Source organism: Lethenteron reissneri, chromosome 23 (assembly GCF_015708825.2).
Source record: "Lethenteron reissneri isolate LAM-NWPU_2019-01 chromosome 23, ASM1570882v1, whole genome shotgun sequence".
In the NCBI taxonomy this organism is placed as follows: Eukaryota; Metazoa; Chordata; class Hyperoartia; order Petromyzontiformes; family Petromyzontidae; genus Lethenteron; species Lethenteron reissneri.
This window is the reverse complement of record NC_083801.1, coordinates 5,740,279-5,752,521: the sequence shown is the minus strand read 5'-3', so window position 1 is coordinate 5,752,521 and position 12,243 is coordinate 5,740,279. Positions and strand designations below refer to the sequence as shown.

Sequence of the window (12,243 nt, the reverse complement as noted above, 5' to 3'; positions counted from 1 at the left end):
CCCACCTCCTCTCCCCCAGGCCCCCACCCCCTCTCTCCTACCCCCTCTCTCCTACCCCCTCTCCCCACCCCTCGACCTTCGTCACGCCCCACCCCCTCTCTCCCTTACCCCCTCTCCACCATGCCCCCACCCTCATTTCCCCCAGGTCCCCACCCCCTCACCCCCTCACCCCCTCTCTTCTACCCCCTCTCTCCCATGACCCCTCCCCCACGCCCCAACCTCCTCTGCCCTCACGCCCCTCCCCACGTCCCCTCCCCCACGATCTCACACCCCCCCACCCCCTTTTCCCCACGCCCCTCCCCCAGGGCCACGCCCCTCCCCCCACGCCCCACCCCCCTCTCTACCACGCCCCCCACGCCCCCACCCCCCTCCCCCACGCCCCCACCTCCTCTCTACCACGCCCCCACCCCCCTTCGCCCCGCCCCCACCCCCTATCTCCCAGGCCCCCACCCCCTCTCTACCACGCCCCCCACGCCCCCTCCCTCCACGCCCCACCCCCTCTCTACCACGCCCCCACCCCCCTTCGCCCCGCCCCCACCCCCTATCTCCCAGGCCCCCACCCCCTCTCTACCACGCCCCCCACGCCCCCTCCCCCCACGCCCCACCCCCTCTCTACCACGCCCCCACCCCCCTTCGCCCCGCCCCCACCCCCTCTCTCCCAGGCCCCCACCCCCTGTCCCCCGCAACTGTTTCCGGTCCTGCTCGCAAGCGGTCAATATGGCTGAGCTGTTCCCCAAGCTCCGTGTAAGACTCCGCGACGCACGCGCGTTTCATGTCGACGGCCTCGGGGCGAGACGAGGCGCGGGTTTCCTCGGTAGCGGGGAGACGCCGGGTCCGCGGGGGAAAACGCGGGCGGGCCCTGTGCTCCCTGCGGGCGCCTCGCTGGGTCGGGCCCATTCCACACTCAGGCGAGCGAGCGCCTCGATGTGGATGTGGGCCCTCGTGGTCTTTGCCGCTGTTATTGTTTTTTTGATGTTATCGTGGTTGACGATCATAGCGGGGCGCGCCTTTATAAACTCGTTCGCGATGCACGATGCGTTTCGTGGTGGGCGAACGTTGCGCGCTCAAGTGTTTTTGGTTGAATCGTTTGGCGGGTTGGTTGGTGCCATACGCCAACTTGGATACCACAGGGACAGTAATGAGGCCTTCACTGTCGCTTTACCTCACCCACCCCGTGTCGCTCTCAAAGCTCGCATTTTCCTTCTCTCCCAATCTCATCCCCATGACTTTTCCATCTTCGTGGTCTCCATATGTCCACGCTCACGTGAATTTTAATTTACCGTGTCATTCTATTTCTCCCCCAAAAAAGGTGAATTGCTATAAGCGCATGCTTTCGGACGTGGGACAACATTGTGTACTGTATGCATTGCATCTTGTGGTTTCGCTTTGTGCGCCCATGATTTAGAACGCATACAGCGAGGGAAACCTCTACTCGGCTATCAGTCATCTGACTGGGTGAGAAAACCTGGTCGATGATTAATATCGTATTGAACTGACATTCCAAGTTATATTCCCATCCTTAATTTTAAGCTTTCGTGACTGCAGGAATCCATACTCTGGTTCTTTCGGTAAAGTCACGTAGGTAGAACATTTTTTCTATCTACGTGACTTTACCGAAAAATAATATATTTTTTTCTACCTACATGACTTTACCGAAAAAACCAAAGAGTATGTATTCTATTTATCCCATCCTATTTAACAAATTATAGTTTTATCCATAGACTAGTCTGCTATCAAAACTGTATTGGAATGAGTGTACAGTATTACTAATCTGGCTAAGGAAGCATCAAGAAGCCTTTCTTTTTCGTGCAGAAGCCTTCTTTAAAGTATGACCTTATCACAAACTTTCAGAGTTTTGCTGGTAGCTTTATTTTTTGGCCTCTGCTTGGAAACTGCATTTAAAATAGCAAAAGTCTTCAATCCCCTCTCACTTGCCTTGCCTTCCCATACCTATTTTATGTTAGTTTCGTTATCTAATACATTGCATGTGTTTCTGTTGATTTGAAGCCTATGCTTCCTGATGGCTTCAAGTACAAGGTGGTCAGTTATGAAGATGGTCCTGCTGAGCAATTTTGCTCAGAGTTGAGGGTGTCAATTGACAACAAAGACGCCACCTTGGATTGGATACGAAAGTTTGAAGCCACATCTATGGTGACCTGGAGGATTCGCCACACATTTCCTGAAAGTGGCCGTAAGAATATCTTTAAGGTACGCATTGTTCATCTCCACTAAGTTGAATAAGTTAAACTATAAAAGTAACAATATTTTAACGAGGAATTTACATTTCCTATGAAACCAGAGAATGCCTGTGCATATGAGGAGATAACTCAAAAGTCCAAACCGACTCTCGTCAGAATTAAATTTTCTTGTCTGCCATCTCAAAGTCTTATGAATTTGGTATGATCCACCGACTCTGTTTATATCTGAATTACATGCTTGTGTCTCCATGTCTGCTGTTGCAATCTTTGTTTTGCAACATGTACATCAAAACATAGTCCTTTAAAATAGTATACCAATTCTATGGCATGACAAGCACATCTCACCAATCGGTGCACTTGGATATGTCCATGTGTTTACACCAGTCTTGCACTCAAAAATGTAAAACAACTTTTTTAGGAACAATTACAGAATTGGACCAATATTAAAATACTGAATATAGTAGAACTTATGGCCATATTTGCATAGTGGTGATTGTTAATGTATGCAAAATGTGCTTTATGGTCAATTAAAAATGCCCATTTAAAGCTTCATCACATAAATATATAGTGCTGTTTATTATTGCCCATACAATAGTTTGCATTTTTAAATATGCAATTGTTTTTTGCCACTTTGAAGCGGCTAACACTTACAATTATATTTCAGAACAGTTATCGTTGCCAGCACAAGACTAATGTAAGGCGAAGCTTGGATGCCAAGAGGACTTACAGGACCAAAAACACCAACTGCCCTGCTGTGATGACCGTCATTCTGAAGCGCTTAATGGTGGTGGGAAAAAGCAGGTGAAGTGTTTTGAGGCTTTTATTTGCTATTTTTAAAGAAATATATTAACCATTCAATTAAGTACTCCAACCGAGTGCCACCTTGCCAGTTTTATTTATTTTCAATCAATATCTACGAATAAAGGTCAACATGTATAATAGTGGTTAATAGTTTAATATGGATGTGTAGTACTGGGAAAATTGGACAAAGCGTTGTCTCTAATTGCCTAATTCTGCATTAAAGGTCCAAGGACAAGCTGTTGCCAGACTTTCCGCTGGTGGTGAAACTTACCTTCAAACACAATCACCCAATCAAGGCAGCAGACACCCTGAAATACCGGGACGTGGCAAAAGAAACTCGAGAGAAGTTGCTGAGGCTCTTCAAGTCGGGCTACACACCGTCGGTGGCACGCGACATGATGCAGGATGACCTACAGTTGGAGGCTGCCGATGAATACAGCCTCAAGGCATCTGACCGCTCGGTCTGCCCGGACATCAGCTTCTGCTTCAGGTGTCTGACCACGATGCTTTGTTAGGGGGAGGATGGTTACGTATGTGTCTCATTTGAGTGTAAGGCTGTGATTCTGTTTGCAGCGTGACTTCGTACAAAGTAGTATTTATTTTGTTAACCAAAAGGGTAATGCTCATTATTTTGGTAATGTAGAAAATCTTATTCGGTCTGTTATCTTTTAGTATATATGTACTGATTAAATACTTTCTTGTTTAGGCACATTGATTTGTTCCAGTTCATTATCAAATGCAGTTTTCTAAACACCCTCCAAATGTGCTTTCGTGAGGCTCCTTATTTCATTGTTCCGCTTTCAGTATCTTCCCTAGATATTCTGTTGTCCAGTTTCCCCTCTCTGACTTTATTTAATTGCTTTATTAATAGGTGATGATTTTGAGAAAGCAACTCATAAACAGATCAATGTTAAGATTGTTTTAGAATCTTTGGGAAAATTTACTTTTTTATATTGAGACCTTTGTCATATTACTACATTTTATTAGCTATCAGTTGCTTTATCCATGCTCAAAAACATGCCATGTCTTTCCACAGTTTGTATTACCAATCATTCCAGAAGGTTCGCCGAATGAGCACCGGAAATGAAATGCTGCAGGATGTGTTGAGGCGTGCTGACGAGTACAACCAGGAGCTGGGCAAGGAGTGCGTCAGGATGCAGATGATCGGCGAGCAGAACTGTGTCATCGCCGTCTGCACTCCCTTCATGGCACGCGTCCACACGTTGGCACAGGCGGCAGACGTGGCATTCGTTGACTCCCCGGGTGGAATGGATCGTCGGCACTGCAAGATCTTCATCTTCCTGGCGCACTCGCCCGTTGGTGGATTGCCCTTGGGCTGCCTCATTACAACCTCTGAGGCAGAGGAGGTCATCCTCACGGGCCTCAAGCTGCTGCAGTGCCTCTGGCCACCCAACGCATTCTGTGGGAGGGGCCCGTTTGTTGGGCCGCAGATTTTCATCGCCGACGACACCAAGGCGGAGATGAACGCGATTCGAGGCGCCTTCCCCGGCGTGCCGCTGCTGCTCAACATCTTCCATGTGCTGCAGGCGGCTTGGCGCTGGCTTTGGAACCGCATGGGTGAGGTCCCGATGGGGCATCGCTCTCAGCTCTTCTTCTGGGTGAAGCGTCTGATCCACGCCGAGACGATCAGTGACTTGACGGAGCAGCTGCAGCTAGCTCTGCAGTACCCACTAGTGGTGGAGCACACCAGATTCCAGCAGTACATCACCAAGCTGTTTGAATGGCAGAAGGAGTGGGTCCTGTGCTGCATCACTGGACTTCCATCACGTGAGGCAGCAATGAGAATCCTCAAAGACAAAGTACTCTACAGGTACAATCTATCAGTATTTGACTTCATTTTATAGAGATGTATTTAATTATTTTGTGGAATTGTACCACATAGGGGTTTTGCCTGTCTCATTCCTTGTTTGTTATGTCTGGATGGGTGGGTTGACTACCTGGCCTAATAGGGGATTGCTCACTGTCCCAAGGTGTGAATTTTAGCTGAACATTTCAGTTAGTACAGGATTCTATGCATTTGCGTTTTGTTTATAATAGCCTTTATATGAACTCAATGACATATCCATTTAAGATGTTTATTTTATTTGAATTTACAGGAAAGCACTTGATACCATAAAGTGTATTATTACGTTTTAAATCTAAATTTGTTTTTAAACTTTTCTACTGTCAATACTATTGACAACAGTTTAATATCCAGTTCGTTTCCACTTTTACGCTGGATCCAATATAATTTGCTGCTTTCTTTGAATTTCCTTCATTGATCGTGAATCTGTCTGACTTGTAACTGCAGGACCAGGTCCTTGAACCTGCCGCAACTCCTGGACTTCACTGTGAATCGCATGAGCATGTACTACGAGAAGCGCATCTATGAGGTGTGCAACGGGCGCCTGGAGCACGCCGTCCTCAGCTGCTACGACCACCCAGGGGAGAGTCTGAGCATGGATTCAATTCTGCAGGCATGTTCAAACATGAGGGCACATGTGAAAACATAATGCCAGTTCAGAGCTGAACTCTTCACTAGTTATGCATTCTGGCAAGTGGTTCGAAGATAAGTGATGTAATAATGTTCGACTTTTAGTTAGGGTTACAAATCGTTGTTTGGTGTTGATTTCATGCTCGTCTTATAATCAGGGAGACGAAATGTTGTGCTGCATCCTTGCAATAGCTGTAATATCTGTGTAACTATTGAAACATGTATTTTGCTTGAACATTTATGAGAATGTATAGACTTGGTATATTGAACTAATAATAGATTAAACAAAAGTTATTAACATCGTAGGAAGTCAACGGTGTCATTATGTTTTATTATTTTTAGATCGGACCATCAGAGTTCCGCATGCCAAGCACCACCAAGCCCGATGTGACGTTTGTGGTGGATACAAGTGCCTCCTGCTGCAGCTGCAGTTCTGGCATCAGTGGCGGGCCTTGCAAACACCAGTATGCCGTCATGAAGAAGTTTGGCGTTCAGTGCCCCAGCTTCTTGTCTGTTTCAGCAGAAGCAAAGCAGCAGATCTACAGAATTGCCACTGGTACGTACTTGAAAGGTATAGGAAGGGCAGTATTTAAGATTCAATTGACATTAACATTGTTGGGTGACCAATCCATGTCAAATTATAGAGTTGGTATCATTGAGAATCCTGGCTTAGCATTCCACTCAGCTACCAGGTAGTGAGACCATGGGCTCATTGTATTGACTAAGATGTAAAAAAGCCATTTAATACATTCTGAATTGGCTCTCTTTCTTATGCCAGCTTGTGGAGTTACCTTTTTGAAGACTAAATGGGCACTGGATTTGCCTGCGATTTAGTCTAATCAGCTGGGTGGTGCTGTTTGGGCTTTTGACATTACGCTGGCAAACAGTGCTAAATGCTGAGACTGTCATTGATTCTGAGCACTTTTTTTCATCCCACCTATCTAGACTCTGTTGGACCTCATACCTCCATCTGTCAAACATCTCCCACATCCATCATTTCCTTACCCCAACTATTGCAACTCGCTCCCCTACAGCCTCCCAAATTACCTCATCTCCAGATTCCACATGATACAAATTGCTGCTTCCAGACCGGCACCCATTACCTACCCCACATCACAATACTTCAATCCCTCCACTGATATCCAATCCCGGATCAGGTTAAAATTAGTCCTCAAGATCCTTGTCCCTCTCCACCTCTGCCCTAATTTCACAGTACTCCCCTCTGTGTACTCTCCATTTTAGCAACCAAGGATTTATTTCGAAACCCCTCTCGTCAACTTTTGAATCAATTAGAGGTCGCAAATTTTTCCCTGATGTCACCATAGCCTGGAACTTCCTTCCCTCATTCCGTCTGGTGTTGACTCCCTGCATCTGTTTATGTCCAAGCTCAAGACCTTCCTTCTTCTCTCTGTGACTACCTCTCTTTTTAAAATATATATTCCCATCGTTTTTGTACATCATCTTCAAACGCTGTCACAGCTATATAATCCAAATTGTAATATAGGAAGGCTATAGTTTAAAATCCAGGTTAGGAGCTAACTCTACTTGTCATCCCTCAATGCCATTACAATCTTGTGGAAAGCAATAATTATATTTGTGGAAGTAAACATTTTTCATCTTATGGAAAAATCAGCCCCCACCATATGAATGTGGAATTTCATATTGTCCATTAGCTATTGGTATTGTTCATCAAAGCAAATAGTAACCTGATTTGAAAAGTTATGAATGCTTGTGATGTCACTTATAAGTTACTCCAGATGTTGCCCGGTTGCCTTAAGGAGATGCATGGTAAGAACCTGTTGGTTCGCTTTATGTATAGAGATTCATAATACAAATTCAACAAAAATATGCTTTGTAGTTAACATAACTTTGCTAAAATAGATGTGCTTAAATTTAACACTCCTATATTATCCTGATTGTCAACATCTATGATATCTCACTGCTGAATTGGTCTCAGTTTGACAAGTTTAAAACAGATGACAGGCACTCATAAGTAACATGTATTCTATATTCTTGCTATTTCAGACTAATTATTTTTCTTGTCAAGTAGGAAAAAACGCAATGTCTCGAGTACAATTGCAATATAAATCATGCAAATGGTCATCACTGCCATACCTAGCTTCCCTTTCATACAAAAAATAACTCTTTAAAAGTGATTAGATAAATACAACATTGCTTTCTTCAAAATTGTCAACTTATTTGAAATGTTTCAATGTGTTTTCTCATAACTGAACATATCCCAGCGTACTTCTATCTTTAGTGACGTGTAGCTAAATTTCATATTTATTGCTTTGTGCAGTGAGTATAAAAGTATTTTCCACATTAGAAATGTACACTTAAATAAATGTGCTCTAATGTGTTTTGCTAACACGTAAAATAGCAGATGGGCAACTGATGCATGTTGCTGCTTTTTCTACATGTGCTTAATGCACCCTGCAGACATGCTTTTAATGCATCAGCAGACTAATGCCTACTTACTGCCACAAACTGCTGATAGCAATTACAAAAAACTGAACTATTTAAAGTGAATGAGAGAGTTAAATATAATTGGTTTAGTATTGTAATAAAATCGGCAATCTGTGTTGGCAGGCAAATCATTCTGTTGAGTTGGAACAATGTATAAATTTTTCAGTAACCTATTAGCACAATGATTATCCAAATTATAGGTTGAATATTGTACTTGTATAATTTGTCACATTCTGATCTACCTGACTCTTATTTTTTTTTACCCTCTTATGCATGGGTATTCTGCATTCCTCAAATATATTCCTATTCACAATAAATGCTGAAGGAGACTGCTTGAACATCCAAAATAAAAGCTTCCTCAAAGTGTTGTTGATGGTTCAGACTGTCCTGGATAAAGGGCCATTTATGTTATGAAAGTGGTTCAAATATTCTCCACCAATTCGCAGTCCTGATTCACTGGTGCAGATTCCACATTCCTTTTTTGGTTGATTAGCCTCTGTAGTACTGCCACATTACTTCCTTCGCTCAACCCCAGAGTTGATGGGCCGAGTTGATCCTAAACTTTGATTTGAAGTGTATAGTCTTGCTCTGCCACATAATGACTGAACCATCATTATACGGTTGAGAACTCTGAATTGAAAATCAGGGTAACAAGCTTTGCATTTGTGTCCCCTACAATATCCTGTCCATTTAAACCTGCACAGCAACATACAATGGCCAATGACCTTTAATGCCTTCTGTTGCTTGCGCAGGCTGTGCTGATGTACCGCTGGAGTGTTTCACGGTCCTGCAGTCGCCCACCACGTGCCACGTGGAAACGGAGACGGCAGCGTTCGCCGAGACTCCGGACGCTTCGCCCGTGGATGGCATCAGCGTGGTGGAGATAACCCAGCCGGCGAGCCCCACCGTCGTCACGGTGGCACACGGCGAGCTGCTGCAGTTGTGCTACCAGATGTTCCTGGAGAAGTCGGGCATCATGCTGCGAGATGATCCGGTGAACGGCGGCGCCGCCCTGCAAGTGTTCCTCGAGGGTCTCTCTAACATTCACACGGGCGCCGCCATGGTGTCCGCCCTGCGCAACTTTGGCAAATTCAGCGCCGATATGTCCCAGTGGTGAAAGCTTCGGCGCTCGCCCCCCGCCCGCAGGTGTTGCGTGGTTTCAAGGGGGCTGGAGTGCGTCAGACTTCTGTGTCGAATTGGGAAGAAGATGGAGAGCTCACAACGATATTAAAATACAAGCATGGCTTTTAGTCCCATCAATAATAAAATCTCTGCCGTGTTGATTATTTGGAAGGAAGTGCGGTTATTTGTAAGGATGACTTTTGTTATTGTCATGTTTTTTAGTTATAGCTAACAACCGTTTTAGTAATGGGTTTCATTTGCATTTTAAGTGCAAGTGAAAGGCTCCCATAATGAGCTATGCTTTAGTGGTATAATTGCCTGGGTGTACAAGTTGAGTTTGCATAGCAAAGTGCTATATATGTGCTGAAATTTGTAACAAGTCATTGCTCTGAAGCACTTGTAGATTCTATTCTGTATATGCATTGGCAAGATTATTACCTAATATGTAGCCTTCGAATTGGAGGTTGAAACATTGAGAACTGGAAATTAAAAGCAATGTAGAAGCAGGCTTCCTACCATGGCCCAGAATTTGTGGTGCTAAATTTTTCGTTATTTCTTTTGTTAGCAAGCCAAGATACCAGAAACAACTGATGCCTGTAGATTTTATTTTGCATAGAGCACTAGTAACTCAGCGAAGTAGCCATGCATTGAATCCTTGATTAGAATTGGTTATCGTTACGATGTATGCATCAAATTGTGCATGAGAGAATCGGATTTACATTTTATGCCAATTTACAAATGTTACTTTCAGGATAATGACGATAACAAAACTAAAGAGACAATAATGAAAATATAGATTATTGAATCACACAACAATTCTGAATCATGACGATTCATTACGTTTCTTGGTAGGGTCTGGGGTGGTTGAGTAAATTGTGACATGTATTCTGCTAACCCAGCACAACAGTACATATGTAATTAGCTAAGAGAAGCAACTCCAGAATGATGCCAGCCTTGTCTAATCAGGTGGGAACCCTGAGTGATGGAGATCTTGATACTTTAATACGGAGTACTAATATTCATCCTGCCAGGTGATACTATGTAAACTAAAACAATTAAAACTATAGAGCTTTTATTTTAGCAGGTATAAGGTCCATTGAGCTATGTAGCTCTTTTTCAGAAGCGACCTGGCCACAAATGTTAACTCAACAAAGTGGCTTATGTGGAAATGTATACTCTTAAACTCATGTTTCCAAATGTGGAGGGAAATTTACACGACCACGTGGGGAACATGCAAACTCCAAATATATCGGGGTCGGGATTTGACCCACGACCTGTTTAGCAGGCGAGGTAGTTAATATCTCTCCACCATAGTGCCCCATGTGGTGATACGTACACTTAACTCGCAATCAAAAGGTTACGAGTACAAATCTTGGACAGAGGTTGACCTCGCCTATCATCCCTCAGGGATCATTAAAATCAGTAAATTTAGTATGGATTACATTTGTCAATCAGGACAGAATCTTTAACGCTGGTTTTAACGACATGGCACCCTTTCATAAAGTACTGTTCAGCACCCTTGTAATGGCCTGCCATATTGCGGCGCTACATATATGCTTACTGCACAATGTAATACTGTGCAAATGGCTCCCTTACAATTTTGGCAAACCAGTATTCTGTCATCAAATGTGAACCTATTATTAAGTGCGTACATCTTAAAACTTCCCTTTTACAAATATGTGGAATGGTCATGTTAGCATCATTTTTTTTTATTTGTGATGTAAGGCAATATTAATTTATACTGCTATAGGATTTTTTTGCTGGTGTTCTATTACCAACTCTACTTGTAGGAATAGCCCTCAATATTATTAGAAGTCAATGTTTTATCACCCTTGGATCGTATGTTAAATAATGAAAAAGTCTGGTTGCCTAATCAAGAGTAACAATTATTAAACGTACCATTTATGAGTAATATGTTGGGATATTTGCCATGTAGGTTTGTTTTTTGTGGACTTCAAAAGCTTTGATAAACTTAAGGTTGATAAAATCCAATACATGTACAGCATCAGAAACAATAGTGCAAAAAAAAAGTTCCACCTGTGTAAAATGCCATTTTTATTGTACTATTCTTGGAATAAAAAGTTTCAAGTTCCATATATGCTGAAATGCTCTTGAACTGCTTGTACAGGTGACCTATATTGAAGTTTACCTATAATTAATTGAAATTAAGCCAGAACGTACCTAACAAATACAAGTTAAGTCCATTTTAAATACATTTAATAACCAGCATCGCAATGGGCATCTGGGTGTTCAAGTGCTGATGAAAGCATGTGTTCATCAATTCCCCTTGACAGCATGCTTTTGTCACTTGGTAAAGCTACAACAAAAAAATTGCAGTTTTAAGAGATTCCTATTCGGGCTATGTTTGTATCTACAAAGATTGTGGTGTTGAAGATGGAGTAAAACTACATAATTGGTAACCTGTTGTAGGTAATCTTCAAAATTCTCACCTTGTGCACTCATAATTTATTTTTTATTCTCATTCTCCCCTGCTTAAGAGTTTTTGGTTTGTGTTACATTTAAGTTTTAAACGACAAAGTGGCTCATGTTCTCTTAGTCCTGCATGTCATTTGTGGGACATCAGTGGTGGTCTTAAATTGTGTGCAAACTAAGGTAGTCAAGCTGTTATTAATCATACTATAAATGAGTGCTTATGTTTTTGCATTGTACAATTTACAAAAAGCAGTTCCAAATTGATGAATAGCTGATTGCATCAAATTTGTTTGCAGAAAGGCTTATCCAATGCAAAGTGTAAATTGTAAATATATATTGTATTTTTATTATCGCTTCCACGAATACCGCTTGTCAAATTACTCACATCCCACTGGATTTTGTGTTTTCCTTAAGGAAAATAAAATATTGTCTTCATATTTTTGTTGGTTATTGTCAAAAAATCTCTTATTTTAAAATTGTCATTTTCCAAGGTTCATTGGAAGAGTAAAATACACCCCATTGTGGCTAATGTGAATGGACATTTCAAACATCAAATATTTTGAATGAATTTTTTCTACTTTAATTTACTTTAAAGATTAATATTTAGATGTAAGTAAATGGTGTAATGCTGAGCGCAGTATGGTTAACGTACTGGTAACAAGCTCTTGATTATATGGCATTGGCAAGTTGAAACAACATGTCATTGCATCTTTAAGTCCTCGTCAAAAG

The 12,243-nt window shown here is 42.7% G+C and overlaps 1 protein-coding gene across 1 annotated transcript; it reads left to right on the top strand.

Moving 5' to 3' along the window:
• Positions 1-654: 654 nt before the first annotated feature.
• LOC133345880 (uncharacterized) lies at positions 655-11,949 on the top strand. Its single transcript, XM_061556950.1, has 8 exons — positions 655-744; positions 2,008-2,208; positions 2,863-2,999; positions 3,223-3,489; positions 4,036-4,830; positions 5,311-5,476; positions 5,836-6,049; positions 8,712-11,949. Exons 1-8 carry the CDS (start codon positions 718-720, stop codon positions 9,074-9,076), a joined length of 2,172 nt encoding a protein of 723 aa, XP_061412934.1. The 5' UTR covers positions 655-717; the 3' UTR covers positions 9,077-11,949.
• Positions 11,950-12,243: the final 294 nt, after the last annotated feature.

Coding starts and splice junctions, on each gene's coding strand:
- LOC133345880 (XM_061556950.1), top strand. CDS start 718: ATGGCTGAGCTGTTCCCCAAGCTCCGT. Junction 745..2,007: donor AGCTGTTCCCCAAGCTCCGT/GTAAGACTCCGC, acceptor GTTGATTTGAAG/CCTATGCTTCCTGATGGCTT. Junction 4,831..5,310: donor AAAGACAAAGTACTCTACAG/GTACAATCTATC, acceptor TTGTAACTGCAG/GACCAGGTCCTTGAACCTGC.